The sequence below is a fragment of the Orycteropus afer genome, unplaced genomic scaffold (assembly GCF_000298275.1).
Source record: "Orycteropus afer afer isolate SDZICR_OR568_19922 unplaced genomic scaffold, OryAfe1.0 scaffold00062, whole genome shotgun sequence".
Taxonomy (NCBI): Eukaryota; Metazoa; Chordata; class Mammalia; order Tubulidentata; family Orycteropodidae; genus Orycteropus; species Orycteropus afer.
The window spans coordinates 11,959,235-11,982,817 of NW_006921649.1; the positions used below are offsets into that span (position 1 = coordinate 11,959,235).

At 38.9% G+C, this 23,583-nt stretch overlaps 1 protein-coding gene across 1 annotated transcript in view; it reads right to left on the minus strand.

Annotated features, from left to right (window-relative positions):
* Positions 1–4,301: 4,301 nt before the first annotated feature.
* The window catches only part of FBXW11 (F-box and WD repeat domain containing 11), a 254,405-nt gene continuing 235,123 nt past the window's right edge, over positions 4,302–23,583 (minus strand). The window contains exons 6-12 of the mRNA XM_007939767.2: positions 20,031–20,168; positions 16,017–16,135; positions 14,169–14,418; positions 9,003–9,121; positions 6,810–6,920; positions 5,615–5,693; positions 4,302–4,463 (exon numbers count right to left, since the gene is read on the minus strand). Of these exons, the coding sequence (XP_007937958.1) occupies positions 4,302–4,463; positions 5,615–5,693; positions 6,810–6,920; positions 9,003–9,121; positions 14,169–14,418; positions 16,017–16,135; positions 20,031–20,168 (978 nt within the window). The remainder of the gene's footprint in view (positions 4,464–5,614; positions 5,694–6,809; positions 6,921–9,002; positions 9,122–14,168; positions 14,419–16,016; positions 16,136–20,030; positions 20,169–23,583) is intronic.

Genomic DNA, 23,583 nt, shown 5'->3' on the forward strand with positions numbered 1-23,583 from the left:
CTATAGAAAAAACAAGAACATTGACTCTTACCTCACACCATATACAAAAAGTAATTCTAAATAGAGCAAAGATCTAAAAACCCAAAATATAAAACTTCTAAAACTATACTGGTCTAAACATGATAGTCACAAGCCACATGTAGTTATTTAACTATAAATAAATGATAATTAAATACAATTAAAAATTCAGTTCCTCAGTTATACTAATCACATTTCCAGTGTTCAAACAGCCATATATGGCGGCTTTTGTTGTTGTTATGTGCCACTGAGTCAGACCCGACTCATAGCAACCCCTCCCTGGGTTTCCGAGGCAGTATCACTACAGAAGTAGATTGCCCATCCTTCCTTCTGGGGAGTGGCTGGTGGGTTTGAACCATCAGCCTTCCGATTAGCAGTTAAGTGCCTTAGGCACTACGCTACCAGAGCTCCCACCATATATGGCTAGTAACTACCATACTGAACAGTGCAGCTCTACAAAATGTAAACTAGTCCTAGTGCTAGACAGCAGTTAGTAGTTACAAAGGCTAGGGTAGGGCTGTGATTAATAAGGAACATGAGGGAACTTTTGGAGGTGACAGAAATGTTCTGTATCTTGACTGAGGTAGTTATAGGGGTGCATATAACATTCATAAAAATTCATCAAACTTTTAATGATAACAATATATTTTATGAAATCATACTTCAGTATAGTTGATTTATTGGGGGAAAAACAAAAAAGGGAGGCCTCTGGCCCTTGGGTGACAATTTCAACCTACCTAGTGACATGTGGAAGAAAAGGCCTGGCAATCTGCCTCTGTAATGATTACAGCCCAGAAAACCCTGTATAGCAGTTCTACTCCGTAACACATGGTGAATAGGAATAGACCTGATGGCACAAACATCAACCACCAGGGTGCATGACCTATCTCTAACTAGTTTAACAAAAGAACAACAGGGCATAGTGCAGGTGAAGGAGACAGGGCAAAGGGAGGCAAATATATCTAAGTCTATGCCAGTTTAGAGAATTTATTCCAGCTTTTCATTGAGTTGTTTTCTTTATATTTGATGAAGGTGACTAAATGAACATACTACAATCTCACAAACACTGATTGATTTACAGGCAAATTCTTGTATGGCCTAGGAAGAAGAGCACAAATACTTATGTTGGTCCTGGGTACGACTTGCCCAACAAACATCAACAAATGCTTATAATACACTAGGTACTAAACAGTGACCTCCATGATAAAGGGAGCTCCTACAACTTGTGAAGGAGACAGGCATGCAAACAATTTCATTACCAAAGAACAAATTAAACCAGATGAAATAAGGGGAGGGAGGGTATCTACATAGCTTTAATAATTCAAGTGCTAAAGGGGCAAGGAGGCTGCATCTTCTGACCTCCTCTAAACCCAATAGAGGAAGACAGAATCACCATCAGTAGCCCAAGGCTTATCCCTGCTAGGCCAGACATGCCACCTCCCTCCAGCCCTTTCACCAACCGTTCCTCCCACAGCACCTACTACCTCTCTGCTGGGTTCAATAATTCACTGCAGTGGCCACAAACAACTCACAGATTATGGGGTTCATTAGGGAAGCAAGAGGCTACAATTCAAGTTCAGCAACATGCTCAGTTTCTCTCAGCCCACCATCTCTCAGCCAACAGTCTCTCTCAGTCTCTTTCCCAGCAGTGCATGTCTCTCAGTGTCTTTCTCCCAGCAATGAATGTCTCTCACATCTGTTTCTCAGCAATGCATGTCTCTCATGTCTCTCTCTCAGCAATGCATGTCTCTCATGTCTCTCTCTCAGCAACATGTGTCTCTCACATCTCCCAGTTGGCAGTGAGAGATTTCTTCTGCTTCTAGGAGGGCTCCTTTTGAGCCTGGCAAAGTGACCAAACTGACCAATCCCAACATCAGAATTCTATACACCTGAGAGAGTGAACTTCCCAGAAAATTACTTTGTGCTGCTCCCAACAGGAATACCCCAGGTGGATAACTTTAACAATCAGGAGCTCCTCAGTTGCTCACAGCAAATTCCACCACGGAGTTTACAAAGGTGTTTATCTAGAAAAGCCACACTATGTAGTTTACTATACCACAGCAAGCAAGGGGAAATTTGTACTACTAACATGTAATTAGGGAAATTAAACAATTCAGTTGGTTGGAGCACCAGATTTTGGGAAAGGAGTAATGGAGACTGGGGTAGGGGTGAGAGGGAGAAGAAAGGAAAGATGATTCATAGTAGACGCTGAAACTCCTGTTGGCTAGTCTAAGTAGCTAAGTCTTGATCCTGAATGCAACAGGGAAACAATAAAGAAGAATGGCAGAGCCAGGGCTAAGATAACCAGACACAGAGGAAAAGACCAGGGCGACACCAGTTTCTTTTCTCTATACATTTTTCCTTAGACTGTTTTTGGGAGGTGGAGACTGGGGACAGCAATCATTCAATAGATCTTTGCTTTCTTCCTCTGTAATTCCCTATAATGCCTATTTTAAGACTTTATAAATGTAATGATTCTGCCATATGGATTTTCCAACTGACTATCCAGAAAGAAAGCATCAAGGGAGGTGGCTCCCATCACAAAACACAGTATGAACATACTTGATTGAGACTGGCGACAAGGGTGTTTGTGGTTCACTTCAGCTTACCTCCCACTCAAGGCAGACATGGCCAACCATTAGGCACTCATTCCTCTGGAGTCCACCTAGGTCCCAGACTTTTCTGAAGGCAAGACTCTAGCCAGTCACTACTGATCCAGCTGAGTTGACATTAAGAAGAAACTTACTGCCATTCGTGACGCAGACCCTTGGTTTATCACTAATACAAGGAGCAGGGACTAGACTAGAGGTCAGCAAACGTTTTCTTATGTGACATTATAGTAAATATTTTAGATGTTATGGGCCATATGGTCTCTGTCACAACTAATCCACTCTGCTTTTGAAGCACAAAAATAGCCATGGGCAATATGTAAATGAGCGAGTATGGCTATGTATCAAAAAAACTTTATTTCAGGGCACTGTAATTTGAATTTCATATACTTTTCACATGTCACAAAGTATTATTATAATTTTTTTTTTCCTCAACCATTTCAAAATGTAAAAACCATTCTCGGTTGTGGGTAATGCAAAAAGAGAGAGAGAGAGGGAAAAAAGTCAGGCATTGGGCCATATTTGGGATACAGGCTGTAGCTGCTAACTCCTGGAAGACAAATTCCTGAAGGAGATTTATTTATTGAATTTTACAATCTTGAAAAAAAAGTATCTGGAAAGGTAGTAACTTGGTAATCTAGGTATTAGTGGTTCCCAATCTCCCCACCACTCCCCCACAAAAAAAATTGTTCTGCTAGACTCTGTATACTTTTAATATTCAATGAAAAGGAAAATGAATGATAAAAAGCCACTAATAATTAAGTAATGTGTTTAAGTAAGTATGAATTTTATTAATCATAACAACATTGAGAGAGAGCGAATGATGATGGTGGCTAGACTCTGGGGGGAGTTGTGAAATTTTAGTGTTTTGGTGGAGATTTTCTTTTTTCGATAAAAGAACTGAAGGACAGAAAAGAAAAAGAGAATTCCTGTACCCAAAAACAGAATTCAGAGAATTTAATAATGTTAAATTCATATGCCCTGGGAAACCATTTAGGAAAACTGTTTTTAAAAAACAGGAATCATGTTGTCTATCAATGTCAAATACCACAATATGCAGAATTCCAATTTAGACCATATTTTGATGTGACTATAAAGATCTTTGGAGTCCGTGGGTGATAAAAATGGTTAACACAAAGTAAAAGTTTGGCAGTTTGAGTCCACTCAGAGACACCTCAAAAGAAAGACCTGGATGTCTACTTCCTGAATAATCAATCACTGAAAACCCTATGGAGCACCAAAACAAAAAAAGCAAACTCACTGCCATCAAGTCAGACCCATCTCATAGTGACCCCTCCTTGGTTTTCTGAGGCAGTATCACTATGGAAGTAGACTGCCCAACCTTCCCTCCGAGGAATGGCCAGTGGGTTTAGAACCTCCAGCCCTCTGGTTAGTAGTTAAGTTCATTAGGCACTTCCTTTGGAACACAATTCTACTTATATCCATGGAGTCACCATGAGTCAGAATCAACTGTGACAACTGGTACTGGTATAAAGATCTAGACTTATACTCGAACTCTGCAAAAGCTGAAACACCTAACAGAAACTAACTACTTCTGATCATATCACCAAGAAACCCAAACCACAAAATTTCCCCCAAAGGGAACATGAACGCAATCAGCAAAATTAAAAGTGTAGGAAGTACTCACCTGAAATGGGTAAAAAGTGCAGACTGTTATCTGGAGATGTAAGTGTATGTTCGGGAGGGAGAACGGGTCTCATTCTGGGCACTGGGAGGCACATTTAAGAAATCCCAAATCAAAATAGTGTCATCATGGGAACTGCTGATGATTTGAAACTCATCAAACTGTAGCCGAAACACACGTCCAGAATGTTCCTATGAAATATAGCAGCTTAATGAATGAAAGCTTCATAATCTCTCCCATTTAGGATAGCTTTAATACAGGCTTCCTAAACAATTTTCCAGAACTTACTGAGCAAATACTTTTTCTTCTAGGTCTATTCTTGTATTAAAGTTTGCATCTTGGCTCATTAATATGTCAGAAAAGAAAACTATGTGATCCTTACCTTAAAAAGGTAAACAATATTTAATATCTACTCTTGATACACTGTAAAAACTAGAACCAGTAAGGCAGTGGTTTTTTTTTTTTAAAAAAAAACATGATTAAAAACATCTATATCAAGCTATAGCCAACATCAAAATTAATGGTGAAAGATTAGAAGCCTTCCTATTAAAATCAAGAAAACAAAAACAGTCAATGCAACAATGAAATAGCAAAAGGTAACAGTAATGAAAAAACAAATATACCAATATTTTCAAATGACAGTCATCTCAAAAATACTAGAACCAATGAGATTATCAGAAATAATGAGTTTAGTAAAATTATTTAAAAAATAAATAAATAAAATAACATATAAATATAATCCTATATACCAAAGCAAGGAGCTCTGGTGGTGCAGTGCCTAAGGCATCTGACTGCTAACCAGAGTTTGTCAGTTCAAACCCACTAGCCACTCTGCAGAAGGCAGATGGGGCAATCTACTTCTGTAAAAGATTTACTGCCTCAGAAACTCAGTGGGGGTTGCTATGAGTCAGAATTGACTCAGTAGCAGTGGGTTTTTTTGTATATACCAAAACAATAATCCACAGAATACAGATTAGGGAAAATTCTATCATAGTATAAAACTGTATTCTAAAATTATAACATAACCACAGAGATCCAAAGTAAGAAGGCTCCTAAGCCCATATCAAGGGAAGATTGTGTACTCTCTATCTACCTACAAATGAGAATGTCACCTTTCATATTTTAAACTGCAAGAGCACTCTTTGGGAAAGAGTTCACAATACTGTAAATGCCAAGTATTTATTCTCTGGTATTAGTTAAACAAAATTAACAGAACAATGAATCTCTCTGAAGCCATGTTGTGAGAAACACAAGCTATCTTATGATGCACCCAGGCAAGCCTAGCTACAGATGGCCACCCTCCAGCCCAGGGAACCAATGTCTATTTCAACAGATCACATACCACCAATGTACGCAAACACAACGTGCTTGCTGGGGCTCGAGGGTCAAGAGCAGCTTGCAAGTCCCAAACTTTAATTTTCCTAGAAAAGTAATGAGTTTGCAATTAGTGGAAAAGTTAAACTGTTAAATATACCTGCAGTGACTTGACACAAAACAGTATATTTGTATGGCCGATTACAAAAGCTAACGGCTTTCACTAAATCCACAATAAAATGTTCACCAAAAAAAAAAAAAAAAACCAGCTAATGGGGGAACATGTTTAAGTTTTTACAAATTATTTGAACCAATTACACTTGATTTGGGAGAGGGGACCCTACATATTCTCAGAATTGCTGAAGTTCTGAAGATTATTATTTTAAGGGAGATAATAAAACAACTTCTTTATCTGAATTCAATTCCTCACTTGTTAATCTTTATCACCAAATTCATTACTCAGGGCCGTCTCTGGGGCCGAGTAGGTGCTGCTGACAGAGGCTAGGGCTCTGTGTGAAATTCCAAGGATACCTTTCTCCAAACTAAGCAAATGCTGAAAGTTGATTATAGGACTATAAACAGATCAACTAAACCATTTGTGAGGTGTATATAAGGTCATCTTGAAAGGTTTACATTTGCCATTTGCTCCGTTAAAAGGTCATGGGGCTTTTTTAGAGGATTTAGTCAATTTACCAAAAGGGGAAAAGAACAGATTGATCATTTAAGTTACAAACACACACACATACACAAACAAAGAAGCCTGGTAGTGTAGTGCCTAGGACTGATAACCAGAAAGCTGGCAGTTCAAACCCACCAGCCACTCGGAAGGAAGACTCGGCAACCTACTTCCTAGAGATACCGCCTTGGAAACCCAAGGAGAGGTTGCGATGAGTCAGAATTGACTCGACAGCATTAACTTTGGTTTTGGTTTGAAAGGCAAAGAACTGAATTCCCCACAGCCTAACCTATTCCCTAAATTTCTAACAGTCAAATGCATAAAAGCTTAGAAGCCATAGTGGCTCTGAGATTTCTGGACATTGTTTGGGCCTAGGTGTTCTTACCTGATTAAGTGGAAAGTGGATATAATAAAACCCACCATCCACCATTTACACAGAAAGTACCTAGCATAGGACCTGGCCTATGTATAGCTGCTTAATATATAGCAGTTCTCTTTCCTCCTGGTAACAAGTATAGCAATGTGTTTGAAAGTTGGAAACACATACCCATCATAGGCCCCACTGACAATCCTCTTGTTATCAAACCGGATGCAGCGGACCAATTCTTCATGCCCCTCTAGGACTCTTAAACAGGCACCACATTCAATATCCCATAGCCTTGAATGAAAACCAAATCACTGAGAAACAACTTCCCACATAAGATTCACACCATTCTCAACCTTTTATATTATATCCCATACATGATTTTCACTATCTTAGAATTCTTTATTTTTATCTCACTCCCAGTCCACACTACATATTCAAAGGTATATACATACATTCGCAGCACTTGTGTGTTTCTAAGCACTAAACTGGGAGGAAGCCTTACAGTTTGAAACTTTCTACAGTTTGAAGCTTTTTAAAATCATGTGTATGTATTACTGAGTAACAGAGATTAGCAAACAAGATGCTTTGATTATATTTAACCTGTAGGGGTTTTCTTGCTATCTGGTCCTTGGGTGGTACAAACTGTTTACACTCTAACATTAACTGAAAGGTAGGCAGTTTGAACCCACCCAACACACCATGGAAGAAAGGCCTGGAGATATGCTTCTATAAAGATTATAGCAAAGAAAACCCTATAGAGCAGTTCTAATTTCAAACTCACGGTGACCCCATGTGTTACAGAGTTGATTCCACTTGATGGCAATGTGTTTAGTGTTTTGGTTTTGTCTGAGTTGATGAAGCCATGTAGTCAAATAGGCTAAGAAGGACTTTTCTTGGTGAGATAGGGACTGCAGGCAGTAAAGGAGAAAGAACATGTGCATGTGTGGGGTGCAGTGGGGTGGGGAAATAATACACATAGCCAGGGGGTCAGGCTTCTACCCTAGGCACTTCTAGCCTGGACTGTGAGGTCCACTGTGATTTGAACTGTTGGACCAGCATGGTGGGCTCCATATCTCCATCTCCTTTCCTTGGTGGTAGGGTTGTCCAATTTACAAGATCAGCATAGAAGACTCTCATTTGGTATAGGTCTTAGAAATATAATCCTAGTAGCTACATCTAGTCTTTCTCTCTGCATATGATTTGTATTAACAATTCTGGAATTGGAGATTTTTTTTTCTTTTTTTCTATTCCACTGCTTTTGCTACATTTGCAGAAATAAATCACAACTACTAGCATGTGAAAAACAATGTTGGCAAACTAAATGTATAGTGACCTCTTCTTGGCCTCTACCAGTAGCTCCTATCATACATCAATGATCATGATGATCATGAACATGATCATGAACATCATCAATGTTCAGGAACATCAATGGATGTTCATACATTCAATGTTAAGCACAGTCACCCTCAAGCAAATCTAATCCATGTCAGTGATGATCATCTCTCTGTGAACAGAGCCATTCGCTGCCAAAGTGGTTCTCATCTATAAACTGTAGAGCAAGACTCATTATTAATTTTTGTAAAATCTTAGAGATTTTTTACTTTTAGAAGTAAAAGACTATTTACTGCTGAAATATTAGGTAACATCACAAAGCATGATGAATATAACAGAACCAAGACTCAACTTCTTTTTTCCTTTTTTTTCCCCGCCCTGCTGTATGCATTCTTTTTTCTCTTCTGAAAAACCCAGTCGTTATTTTGCCCATACATTAGGCTGTTTGGTTATAAAACCCAAAGTTACAGTTACTTATATAAAGATACTACTATGTGTTAAGATTGTGGGAAAATGACTGGGTTATCAATAAGTAAATAGTTATCTAAGGGAAACTTTTAATATGAAATACGATGTTAAAAGATGATCCTAAGTATTAGGAAGTGAGGAGACTGAGTGTGAGGAAGAGAAAAGGAGGTAAATTAAATGACTAAACAGGAGTGAAAGACTTGGCAATGCAGTCCTGGAAGAGATAAATAAAGTACACAACCGTCTATCAGGGAGGGAGGCAGAGCTCACAGGGCAGGAAGGCAAGCAGAGCAAGTTGGGATGGAGCATCTTCCTGTGTTTGGAGGTGGTATTAAGTGATCCTCGGTGGAGGGGCAATTACAAAACCTATGTACTGCAGTAATCTTGGAAGAACACACAGGTGTACACAGTTTCCTCTTTAGTACTGCAGTACCAAATAGATGGATAAAAGTTATCTAAAGTTTTCTTACTTGAAATATCTCATTTACTCTGAGTCTTTTGAGCATTAGGACTTGGAGATGAGTCAACATGATGGAAAAAACCCTGCACTTATGCACACCAGTAACTACCCACCTAATGGTATTATCTGATGATCCACTAACAACCAGTCGATCCCTGTACTGGAGACAGGCAATGCCTCGCTTGTGCCCATTCAGAGTACGAACAAATTCACAGGTACTTGTGCTCCACACCTGTATAACAAATTGACAAGATTTTTAAAAGAATGAATACAGAAAATTCTTCTCCGAACACATCTTTTTTTAAAAAAAATCAGAGCTTCTGAGAATGACCCAAATATTTGTTTATGAAATATAGTCTTTTCTAGCTCAAAGCTGGGAAGCTGAGGGAGAGATTAGACAGCAAAACATTTTCTTAGTTGCTGAGTGATAATAAAATAGAGAGGGAAATTATGAAGTCTCCGAATCTTGAGATCTTCAAAATGAGGCCATCTCAGATGACAGATGCCAATACCAACCAATGTGTCCACAATACCACATTGCCATTAACACCAAACACTAGGCTATACATATAAATACATAAATACCTGAAATGACCAGATGGGGGTCAGTGAACAGAAGTATACACTAGACCAAGGACAGATTCAGCTGAGGCCAATCTTGCACAGACACTAGTGATACAAAATACATGCAGTCCTTACAGAAACAATAGAAGACAGACACAGAGTAATCCCTCACAGACAACCAGACACTATGGGAGAGAGATCCAATAGATCTACTGCTTCAGGACCATAGTACTGGGGGACACCAGACTCAATTGGCACAACACAATACATAAAAGTGTTGCTCCACATCCTACATTGGTGAGTAGCAACTGGGGTCTTAAAAGCTTTCAAGTGGCCATCTAAGATGCAGGTAACAGTCTCCTAGCATCAGAAGTGAAGAAGAATGCCCCCCCCCCCAAAAAAAAGGCATTTAGAAGCAATCAGCCTTAGGACACGATGGCCCTCAAGACCAGAAGAACTAGATGGTGCCCGGCTACCAATGCCAACCACTCAGGAAAGGATCAAATCTGGAGATCCTGGATAGTGGGAGGGAAAACGTGGAACATAATCCAAAAACTCAATAATGACCAGAATTACTAGTCAGATGAAATCTAGTGAGACTCCCAATACTATGGCCCTGGAATACATTCTGCACCTGGAATAAAACTCACCCCCAGGGGTGAGCTGTTAGCCCACTAGTTAACAAGATGTACACACAGACCACTCAACCCAGGATAATGCACCCACATACTCTATGGTAATACATCCCTTAGAGCAATAGACCATGGGACACCAGAGGACCAACATTCAAACTGAGGAAATGCAGGACAAATAGGAGTGCATGAATATGAGGGGCACAGGGGGAGGGTTACAAGGTAAGGAGGGGAGGAGACTGGGTTAGGTTGGACATGGCGAATGGGGAATGAAACTAAATGTACGTGTTACATTGAATGTAAAACAAGCTCTTAAAATAATAAAAATTAAATTAAATTAAAAAAAAAAAAAAAAAAAAAGACCATCTCCTAGATGGTTCAGACATTCACTTGCTTAGCGTTTGGGCCACATGTTCTATTTTTATGCCAAGAGGCACGTCAAACCCAATGTAGTTGATATAAAAAACATTCACCTTTCAAATCCTCCTCTTTTACAGCATGGCTTCTTGAACAGCTCCACTTGTTTTAACACATAACTCCTAATGCTATATATGTGTAACAAATAATCCCTTCTTCTGTGAAATCATCTGCAAGACTTAGATGTTCACAGACACTAATACTCACAGACTTAATATTTTACAATAGGGAGATGTAAAGAGTGCCCTGAATTATTTTATCAGTTGCATTTGTAGCTGTATTAACATGAATAGAACAACTGGAAATCTCCATGCAAAAGAAGGACATTACACCATTTTTAAAAAACTTTATCCAAAATTGATCAAAGACCTAAATGTAACAGCTAAAACTATAAAATTCTTACAATACAGGAGTAAATCTTTGTACCTTGGATTAGGCAATGATTTCTCAGATATGACAATAAAAGTATAAGCAACTGGGAATCAGAGACATCAATTGAGTAATGAGGACAACTACAAACCAAAAAGAGGGAAAAAACTGCGAAGTTACAGAACTTCTAGATGGTAGGGAAGTTAAGACAACTACAAGATAGAACAGACTGTTCTAAACTTGGGAAGAAAACTATAAATCACAGGATAACCTCAAAGAAAAATGATAAACCTTCACATCAAAATAAAAAAGAGGACCTGCATAAATATTCAGCAAATACTAAAACAATAGCAATGAAGAAAGTGATAACATGATTCATAAAAAAAATGAGCTCAGCATAGAAAATTATATGGAACAAAGAAATCGACACCACAAAAAGGCACATAATAAAAATGACAGCAACAAATTCATATTTGCCAATAATTACATATCTGGCAAAGGGCTTATCTCTAAGATTTATAGCGGAAGAGTGGATGACCAAACTATGGTACATACACACATAATGGAATGCTATAGAGCACTGAAGAATAATTTAAAGTTTGCAAAACACCGCATAATATGGATGAACTTAGAGGACATTATGCTGAGTAAAATAAATCAATCACAGAAGGACAAATACAGTATTAGTTCGTTGTTGTGGAAAGGTTTATGTAGGGAGGGAAACTTTCTTTGTTGGTTGCCAAGGATAGGAGGGGAGGGGAGGGAAACACTGCAAAAAAAAAGCATTGACCCATGTCACTTTAGTTTTGTGTATTTCACTGTACATAAATTATATTTCAATAAAATGCATTTTTTAAAAAAAACCATAAGCAACTTAAGAAAAAAGTTATATAAATTAGACTTCATGAAAATTAAAATCTTTTGTGCTTCAAAGGACACAGACCAAAGAAAGGACAGAGGTCCAAGAAAGTGAAAATAGTTGCAAATCATATTTTCTGACAAGGAACTCATATCCAGAATGTATAAAAAAGCTTTCATAACTGAACAATAAACAATTTTTTTTAAAGGGACAATGACTGGAATAGACAATTCTTCAGAGAAGATACACAAATGATCAATAACACATCAAAAGGACAGATAGTACCGAATGTTGCCAAAGAATGTGCAGAAACTGGAACTCTCATACATTGCTGGTGGGACTGTAAAATGGGTAGTCACTCTGGAAAATAGTTCAGCAGTTCCTCAAAATGTTAAACATAAAGTTACCATTAAAAAAAAAAGGGGGACTAGGTTTGCTGGTCCGATAGAGTCTGGTGGAACCACTGAGACTATCGCCCCTAGCTGCCCTTCAGGTCTGGAATTGAACCCACACCTGTGGTTTCCAGCCAAACAAAAGACAGGCATATGAGTTAAACATTTACCTTAAGTAGACACACTCCCTGGAGAGAACAATCATCGGAGAAGGAAGGGCTGCTTAGGCACAGGGAAACAGCTCAGGGCGCAGAAGAGTATGGAGGGATGGACACTGGAAAGAGGTTAACTATGGGGAGGAAGAGGGAGGGGAGCTATTGCATTGTGGTAAACTGTGGTCAATGACATGAGACAAAGTATATGTGTACTGCTGTATGGAAAGTGAATTTGCTCTGGAAATCTTCACCCAAATCACAATTTAAAAAAAAAAACAAACCTCACTGCCATCTAGTCGATTCACCTAATAGTGACCCCTCCTCCTTGGGTTTCTGAGGCAGTATCTCTACAGAAAGAGATTGCCCAATCTTCCTTCCAAGGAGTGGCTGGTAGGTTTGAACTGCCAGCTCTTTGGTTAGCAGTCAAATGCCTTAGTCACTACACCAACAGAGCTCCCAAAGTTACCATATGACCTAAGCAATTCCACTCCCAGATACAGAGAATTTAAAACATATGCCAATACGAAAACTTATACTCAAATGTTCCTAACAGCATTATTCATAATAGCCAGAAAGTGGAAACAACCCAAATGTCCATAAACTGATGAATGAATAAATAAAATGGTATATCCATACAATGGAATATTCTTCAGCCCTAAAAAGGAATGAAGTATTGATACATGCTACAACATGGATGAACCTTGAAAACTTATGCTCAGTTAAAAAAGCCATATACAAAAGACCACATATTGTACAATTCCATGTATATGAAATGTCTGGAATGGGCAAATCTATACAGACAGAAGGTAGATTAGTGGTTAATTGCCAAGGACTAGGGGAAGAAAATGAGTGAATGCTAATGAGTATGGAGTTTTTTCTTTTTCTTTTTTTCTGGAGAGTAGGAGGTGGAGAGGGATGATGAAAATGTACTGGATTAGATAGTAAGGATGGTTACATAATTGTGAATATACGAAATGCCACTGAACTATATACTTTAAAAGGGTGAATATTATGGTGTGTGAATTATATATAAACAAAGCTGTCATAAAAATGTAAGGCGGCTAAAATTTAAAAACTTGACATGGATATTACAATCAGAACCGTGTTTTCCATATCCTATAGATCACCCTAGACTGCAAATGCTCATCGCGTCTGCTTCCCCACACTGTTGAGCTTCCTGGAGGCAGTGACATGTCTTATTCATCATTTAATCTCCAACAGCTACCTCAGGTATGAGGCACGGCCCACTCACTGCCGTAGAGATGATTCCAACTCACAGAGACCCTGTGAGACAGAACTGCCCCCACAGTTTCCAAGGCTATAAATTTTTATGGAAAGCAGACTACCTTATCTTTTTCCCATGGAGCAGCCGTTAAGTTCAAACCTCTGACCTTTTAACCACTGTGCCACCAGAGCTCTATGGCATGGAAAACTAGGCTCCCAAAATTAGGTTAATTAGACGAATGAATCCAGTCTCAGCTCTACCCCTAATTAGCTGTATAATCTCAAGCACTGTTCTCCACCTCTCCAGGCCACATCAGTAACATGAGACAATACTTCTCTCACAAGAGTGCTGTGGAGGTTAAATGAGATGGTAATGAAAAGCTCTTAGTACACAGTACTTGCTCAATATGTTAGTTCTCAACCACTTAAAAACGTTATTAATGAAGTCATGGGATAGAGGACTGTTCTCTATGCAGGTCCATTACCCTTTTCCCTATCTTGCCCATATGACTATGGGAGCATGAGGAGTGGGATGGTCTCAAGGGCTCATGGACACAGAGGAGAATAAAGATCTTGCTAGATACCAGGTTGGTGTAAGCTACCTCTGCTTTCTTTCCATTCGAAAAGGGACAGCAACAAGCAAGGTTACAGCAGAAGATACACTTACCTTGATGGTCCTATCACCAGAGGCAGACACAATGTATTTATCATCAAAGTCTACTACGTTGACAGCAGCACGATGGCCAACCAGGACACGGCGTAAAGTGATATCAGTGGCAGATGCCATGTCCCACACAGCGATGGAGCGGTCTTTGGAACAGGTCACCATTAGTCCATTGCTGAAGCGTAAATGCAATACAGCCTCATTGTGATGGATCAGCGTGTTCAGAACTTCACCCGTGTTCACATCCCAGACTCTAGATGAGGACAGAAGAACAAGATGCTTAATTATGAAAACAGCCAAGAAAAGACTATAGTGTCAGAACTCTGGGCCCACTCTTAATAGTAAGCCAGATGGTATAGACTATGTTTGGTTGATTAGGACCCGACACTTAGGGACATGTTCAAGAGGAGCCCCTAAAAACAGTATTTTTATTTGCTGAGAAGTGCTGAGATTATTTCAAAGAAAGTGAATTCTGGCTCTGCTGAGATTTTAAGTTTATTTGATAATCAGGTATTCACAGATAGTGTTTGCAGGCTTGTGTTGATGGCAAAAGATGATTCCTCGAGTGAGTGGACTCTGCAGTGAGTTTCAGAAGGAGAAGGCTTATAGGTTGGAGAACTGGGGCCCATTCTAAGCTTAAAAGGAACTCTAGTGGCACAGTGCCTAAAGCATTTGACTGCTAACCAGAAGGTTGGTGGTTTAAACCCACAAGCCGCTCACAGAAGGAAGATGGGGCAATCTACTTCCATGAAGATTTAGTGCTTCAGAAACCCAATGGGGGTCACTATGAGTTGGAATTGACTCAATGACAGGGAGTTTGGTTTAGAGTTTCTAAGCTTAAGGTTCTTTGTACATATGCCAAGTCTCTGAACCTATTTTTTATTTATCCATTGCAAACTAAGCCATGTAGTCTCCTCAATCCCCTACACTTATTTCTTTGCCCAACTCTTCATGGACAAAGCCAGTACCTCCCAACTGCTTCACTCTTGGGACACAGCCCTTTCACACCATAGCTTTCTGGTAACCTGTCTCCTAAAAACATAGTTTCACACAAAGCAGAGAAGGAAAGACTCAGACTTCTGAAACTAAAACATGATCTGTGGCAAAAGTAGCTGCCTAGAGCACTGACTCAATGAAAGTACACTACGCATGCTGCCAGGCAGGGTAGAAAAGGAGTCCAGGAGTGTGGCAAGGTATCATTAACAAAAATTAACACAGGAGGGGTATGAATGGAGGAGAATGTGAGAATGCAAGGACAGACTGGGTGACTCTTCCAATCTCTTAGATGTTCCTTTAAAACACTGCTCTTCAGTATCTAACTCAGCCCAGAAGAAGCTTCTCCTTCTCCTCCACACTTCAGGCCTCCCCCAAGCCAATAGCAGTCTAGCTGAGGTGTTATCGATGATTTCTAGGCTCCAAGACTCAGCCTTCTAATGTACAAAAATAGGAATGTTATCACTGTTAGTTGCTGTCAAATCAATTTCAACCCACGATGACCCCACATGTACAGAGTAAAACTGCTCCTTAGAGTTTTTAAAGTTGTGATCTTTCAGAAGCAGATCACCAGGCCTGTATTCCGTGGTACGTCTGGGTGGGTTTGAATCACCAACCTTTAGCTCATTAGTCCAACACTAAACTTGCCACCCAGGGACTCTCACAGTGGGGAATAGGACCCACTTAACCAAAATTAACCTTCCTGCTTACTTGGCTCAAATGCATCTCCCACAGAAGTGATTTTGAAATATAGCTTATAAAAACTACAGATAGTTATGTGTGTGTTGATCCCAGAAGAGAGTGTGAGTCTCAAGTTCCTCATGCAAGACATATAAGTTCAGATCAATGAAGGCTCACCTCACTGTAGAGTCTGAAGAGCCAGTTACAATGACACGTTCATCATACTGGAGACAAAGGACAGAGCCTGTGTGTCCTGTTAACACTTTCAAACACTCCAAACTGGTTTTATCCCAAATCTATTAAAACAAGATTAAAAATAAACAGTAATTTAGTATATCACATTTTGACAAATATTACTGTCTGACCTTATTTTCTAAATTAAAAAAAAAAACGTATCTCTGTTAAAATAAATTTGAAGAGTTAAGTATCACACAGGTAGGAAATGACAAGAAAGAAAATACTGAGTAACTGCCAGAATAGACTTGTGATTTTGTTTTCTCACACTTTCAGCTACTGTACTCACTATACTTAACAGCTTTCTAAAGGGTACTTTTTAAAATAAGATCTGTGAAAAGAGTTGGTTGACCCTCTGGAAAACAACTTGACAATATCTATCAAGAGGCTTTAAAAATTCATATCCCTTTATTTATCCTGTTTGTCTATCCCCCCCAAAAAAACTGAGATGTTCAGCACTACAAAAAAATTCCAAAGTAAATTATGAAAACTTTTTAATAAGAAAATACAATGTTTCTATTAGTGTTAAGCTTTTAAAAAATAATAATAATAAAAACTGTCTACATACTGACATCAGTTTTTATTTTTAGAAAAGAAAAAAAATGATTAAAAGTAAAACTTTAGTAAGTTGTTTTTGTACATTTTTACTTTCTCAATAATTTTATTATATTTTGGTTGCTTTTTTGTATTTTAGATTTAGATGCTTTGATGGCTACCAAAAAAATAAAATAAAATTCTGTGGTTGCAAATATGTTGAATAGGTATCTCAGATCAGCATTTAGTGAATGCTGTATTATAGCCAAGCAGGAGTGAATAAGGAGAAAACAGTTGTTGAAAGACTACCATAGATATCCAGGCAGGAGATGATACCAGAAATGGAGACGTGGCAATAGTCATGGAAGGAAAGCAGTTATAGCATTCTATCCGTATTTAAGAGATAAAAGCTATAGGATTTGGTAAGTGATTAGATATAAGATATATACAGAGGAGAGTTAAGACTCCAAGGTTTCTAGCCTGAACAAGGTGGATGATGCCGTTTGATAATAAACCAAAACCAAACTCACTGCTGTCGAGCTGGATCCGACTCAAAGCGACCCCTCCTTGGGTTTCTGAGGCAGTATCATTACAGAAGTAGATTGGCCAGCCTTCCTTCCGAGGAGTGGCTGGTGGGTTTGAACCACCAGTCTTCCGGTTAGCAGTTAAATGCCTTAGGCACTACACCACCAGAGCTCCTCCATTTGACAATGGAGGAGGAATAATATGGGTTGGTGTTAAGAATGGGACTTCAGTTCAGCTTTAGCTATTCTGAGTTTGAGGTGACTGGGTAAGACATCACATGGAGAGAACATGTAGACAGTTAAGTATGTAATCTATAGTTCAAAAAAAGGGTCTGGGTTATAGATACACTTTTAGGAATTAGTAGTATACAGACAGTAATAAAGCCAGGGGAGTGAATGAATTCACCCAAGGGAGAAGTATCTCCTAGGCATTTTAAACTTCAGGGAGAATTATCTCCTAGGCATCTTAAACTTCACATGTCCAGAATACAGCACTTTGATTCCTACCGCTGCAATCTTCTCTGATATGGTACATGGCATCTCCCCAGCTGCTCAAGCCAAAAAATGGAATCCTCCTTTTCTCTTACCACCATGTACAATCCATTCATTCATTCAAGTTAACTGTATTACCGAGTGCTGTTTCTGGTACTGGGGAAATGGCAGCAAATAAAAGCAAACCCCTGCTCTTGTGGAATTTACTTTTTAAAAAGAGTGGGACCAAAAAAACCAAACCACATTCACTGCCATCTAGTTGATTCCTACACATAGTGACCCCCTTTTCGGGTTTCCGAAGCAGTAAATCTTTATGGAAGGAGATTGTCCAGTCTTCCTTTCACAGAGTGGCTGGTGGGTTTGAATTGCCAACCTTCTGGTTAGCAGTCAAATGCTTTAGGCACTATGCCACCAGAGGTGGTGGGTGCCATACGACAAATAAATGACAGTAAGGGAGTTGGGCCAGAGAGGGTCCAAGTGGAGATGGAAAGGGTTCTATTTATATAGGATGGTCAGGGATGGCATTTCTGGTAAGCATTTGAGCAAAAGTCTGAAGGAGGCAAGGAAATGGCCTATGTTCAGGAGCATGATTAATATGTTTGAGAAACAGAAAGCAAGCTAGTGTGACTAGAACTGAGTGATGAAAGGGGAAAAGAGAAAGTGCTGAGGTCAGACAAGTATAGTGGAGGTAGGCTAGGGATTTTAATTGTATGTCAGATGAGAAAATATGAAAGGTCTAGAGCAGAAAACTGGCATGATTTACTTCCATTTTAAAAGGATCACTGGCATCTATTGAGAACAGAAGGAAGGGAGATAATACGGAATTAAGGACAGCAGTTGCCTTTTCCAAATTTCAGTATTGTCCTTATATAAGGAGAAATGAGAACTGATTTTTTTTTTTTTTTAATTAGGTTGTTAACAATAAACTCTCTGCACCTGTTTCTTCACTTAAAAATACTATCATAATCTGTAGGTGTCCCTGAAGGTTATTGCAAATGGCAAACATATTACCACAAGTTCTACAGACATTTAAGTATCTTTCTATAGTAGCAAGGCTTGCTTTTAATTTCTGACCAGGGGTCTTGTGTTAGCTATAGAGAAATGTTCTGGCTCTAGTTTTATAACCACATTGAGAAATGCCTAGATTGAATGGAACAGATTAAAAAAAAAAAAAAAAAAACTGGAGTAGATAAAGAGATTGTCACATCTGGTATACAACATATAACTATGATTTCTAAAAATATTACATACAAAATACAGTTTTTCTGAAAGAATGATTAGTGACCCAAAAGTACAGAAGGTTTCCAACCACTGAATTAGGTAATCTCTCTAAAATGGATTTCTGCTCTACTATTCTATGTCTTATAAAGTACATATATAAATCAAATCATTTCTGTATCTTCTAAGCAGCCTAATTTAAACACAGGTGTGCTTATATTAAAAGAATCTTTTAGAAACACATTCAGTGTAAGTAAACTGCAAGCCCAGGGCCAGCTTATGCTTTGATAAGCTCATTATAAACTATTCATATCTTTACCTTAAAGCAGAACTACTAAAATTAAATAGTAGCATATGTCAGTCTTTCTAGAGTATATTTGCGGCCACAGGTTAAGGCTATTTGTGAGTATTACATAAAAATAGAGTTCTATGGTCAAATAAGTTTAGTAAATTGGAAAAAACTGGGTGATTCCACTGCAGGCCTTCTCAAAGCCTTTGTATGCTGCAGTATTTTCTAAGCTTGTTTGAAGGGAATTATTTTTGCCTAAAATGTCTATTACCATCCTTTAGATTTATAATCAGAGAAACTTTTCACAGTTCACAACAAAAAAGAATGAATTTTCCTCTATGTAAATTACACTTCAATAAAAAGGAAAAAATTAAAATCCACTCAATGTTTTCTTAAATATGACAAAATAAGCTACAACGTAAAACAAAACCAGCCAGCTCAGCCACCAAAGAGATTATTTTAACATAGAGAAATAATTCATGGTTTATCTGCTTCTGAAAGGTGAATGAAAACAATATAGATTGCTCTATCATTCTTTTGTTATCATCTAAGTCCTTCTCAGAAACCATAAAAGGTAATGACTTTGATTTACAGGCAAGCAAACAACACTTTCATCAGCTAGCAAAGTATTCTATGATATCAGGATATTTTCTATTTGTATCTAAATACAGAAAACAGAATGTGAATGTGCTTAGAGTAGGATAAGGAGTGATATAATCCAGGGGTCTTGTGTTAGCTATAGGGAAATGCCCTGGCTCTAGTTCTTTAGAACCACATTGGAGAGCTGCCAAGATTGAGTGGCACAGATAAAAAGCTATCTGGAGTAAATGGAGAGATTGTCACACAGTGTCTAACACATAACCATGATTTCTAAAAATATCACAAAATGCAGTCACTCACCTTAATAGAATTATCTCGTAAGCCACTGATAATTTTTTCGTCATCATACTGTAAACAGTAGACACCTTTACTATTTTCAGAGCGACACTGAATCCGCTGCAAGTTGTGTCTTCCACACCGCCAGTTAGATTCTATAGTCTAGAGAGAAAAAGAGGCAACAAATGAGTTTTTGTGAATCAACTATTCTATTAGGCTTCAGACTTTGGTCTTGCTTTCAGACACAGTATACCACTGATACCCCAGTCTTAGTTAGCTAACAGTCGTGGATAGGAGTCACACACTTTTCCAAGTAAGATGTTAGTGTAACAATGTTTATTTCTCAAACTTTCCCTGACCACCTGGCAACTGACACAGGTTTTCCAATGGGCTATGGGTTGAGTCTGAGAAAAATGGCCCAGATAAAATTCAGTACTTTTGAAGAATGCCATTTGCATCCAAAACATACAAATAAATAACAGCTCAGTGGGTCACTCCCTAATGTCAATTAAAATATTTGGCAAAACACCACCATCATCAAGCATATACTGACAACCTATATACCCATCTAAAACAATGTCTTGATCATTTAGAAAAGATACTGAGTAACTGTTATATGTCAACAGCTGTAAAAATAATTTTGCTATCACTTTTACTCTCCCAGAAGTTCTGGAGGTACAGTGGTTAAGGCATTCAGCTGCTAAACAAAAGGTTGGTGGTTTGAACCCACCAGCCACTCCACGGGACAAACTCCTTGAGGTAGTTTGCTTCTGTAAAGATCTACCACCTTGGAAACCCAATGGGCAGTTCTACTCTGTCCTAAAGGGCGGCTATGAGTCAGAATCAATTTGATGGCAGTGGGTTTGAGGTTTTTTTGTGTTCTTGATCTCCCACTAGACAGTTCCTTTAGAGTAAGAATGATATATTTCAGCCCTGGACTCTTAATTCTCTCATTACTCATTCAACATTTACCAAGAGTCTAGTATATTAAAAGTACTCTGCAAGGCCCTGGAAGGATCCTAAATCAATGGGAAACACATTAGACTCAAAGGAGGCATCCCTCTACTGCCCAGGCACAAAGCATCTTAGAGCCAAATATACCCTAAATCTAAATTTATTTGGGTAAATAACCCACACAATAAGCTTAGGGAAGAAGTCCTTGTTATTTCCCCTTTAAAAACAATGAAACAGGGTTTAATTTGCTGAGGCAACAAAGCTAGTAGTCAGATGACCTGAAAAATCAAACCCAGTTCTTTTGGACTCTTAGCCCACTGTTCTTCTAAAATACACAGTGCCAATAAAGAAGTATAGGCATTTAAGTCCTAGGCTCTTAAGGTAGTGAACTTAAAGCATAAAAAGATCAGTAATGATTCCAGATAAAATATACATGCTCACTTATCAAAATATATAGTCCTCACTTACCAACATGGTTAGGTCCCAAAGATGAGGCTGTTATGCAAAAACTGGTGTTACATGAAAATAGAGGATGACCACATCATATCACAAAATGGAGAATAACTTCATCTCCATTTCACTGCCAAATAACATTATTACATAACTGCCAAACCACTGAGGATATTGTCCAATCAAGCTGATACATAACCTTAACCATCACAACCAGCATTACTCTTGCCTCACAACCTGGTGTTTGTTAATAGCAGATGTATGTCATTAATACATGAAATAGTGGAATAGTAGATTTTTTTACAACTGTCATAAATGTGAAATGTCAGGTACTAAGAGAGTCAATAGGTGAGGAGTAGGTATACTGGCAAATGAATGATTAAATGCTGTAAATGCTGCAGTTCTCGAAAGTCAGAACAAGCACTATGGACTGGGACCACTGGGAAAACTTTAGTGAGAAAGTGGGTCATGTCCAGAAAACTGCAAGACCTAACCTTTGATAATAGATTATGGAGGATTTTTCAGGATCAAAAAATACAGAGTTTCCAGTAAGAACAAACAAACTCTAAATTTTTGATCCTTGAAATTAGGGGACAGTAAGAAACTATAATAATTTATTATCCTCAGTTCAGGATACAGTTTGAAAGATTATCTCTGAGTAGCTTTTAGTTTAATTACTTCCTTTGTTGAAGAAAGAAGATCCTTTACTCACAATAAGCACTTAATTATTGGCTCAGCTGACATCTAACTAACAGCATTTCATCTTATTCTGGAGGCAATATGCTTCTGTATAAAATGAAATGATAAAATCTACTGAATACTACATGCCATATATGACGCTACCATACCACTTTGCTACATGTTTTACATTTGGTACACTGTTCTTAGGTGCCGTTGAGTCGGTTCCAACTCATAGTGACCCCATGTACAACAGAACAAAATACTGCCCAGTTGAGAACAGAAGAACAATGTCTGCACAAGGAGACAGCTCAGGGGGTGGGAGTGCATGGGTGTAAAGAACACAGGGAAGAGGTAAATACGGGGAGGAAGTGGCAAGGGAGCTGTTACACTGTGGGGAATTACAGTCAACGTCATGAGACAAAATGTGTATGAACTGCTTTATGGAAAATGAATTTGCTTGTAAATTTAAAAAAAGAAAACAAATACTCCCCAGTCCCATGCCATCTTCCCAACTGTTGCTATATTTAAGTCTATCAGTGCAAACACTATGTCAATCCATCTCGTTGAGGGTCTTCTTCTTTTTGCTGACACTCTACTTTACCAAGCATGACATCCTTCTCCAAGGATTGGTCCCTTGTGATAACATAATCAAAGTACAAGAAGCACAGTCTGGTCACTGTTGCTTCTAAGGAGCATTCTGGTGTACTTCCTCCATAAGAGATTTATTCATTCTTCTAGCAGTCCTTGATATATTCAATAATCTTCACCAAAACCACAATTCAAACACATCAATTCTTCTGCTTGTTGCGCTGTCGAGTTGTCTCCGACCCATAGCAACCTTATGTAAAAGAGAACGAAACAATGCCCAGTCCTGGACTAGCCTCACGATCCTTGCTATACCTAAGCCTATCGTTGCAGCCACTGCGTCAATCCATGTTGTTGAGGGACTTCCCCTTTTTCGTTGACCCACCACTTTACCAAGCATGGTATCTTTCTTGAGGGAATGGTCCCTTCTGACAACATAACCAAAGTGTTGTTGTTGCTGTTGTTAGGTGCCATCAAGTCATTTCCGACTCATAGCGACCCTATGCACAGCAGAACAAAACACCGACCGATCCCGTGCCAGCTCCATGATCTTTGCTATACCTGAGCTGACTGCCGTAGCCACTGGGTCAATCCATCTTGTTGAAGGCTTTCCCCTCTTTTGTCGACCCTCCACCTTACCAAGCATGACATCCTTCTCCAGGGAAGGATCCCTGCTGACATGACCAAGGTTGTTGTTGTTAAGTGCCGTCGAGTCGTTTCCGACACATAGTGACCCCATGCACAGCAGAACGAAACACTGCCCGATCCCATGCCAGCCCCACAATCCCTGCTATACTTGAGCCCATCATCGCAGCCACCGTGTTAATCCATCTCCTTGAAGGCCTCCCCCTCTTTCGCCAACCGTTAATCCATCTCCTTGAAGGCCTCCCCCTCTTTCGCCAACCCT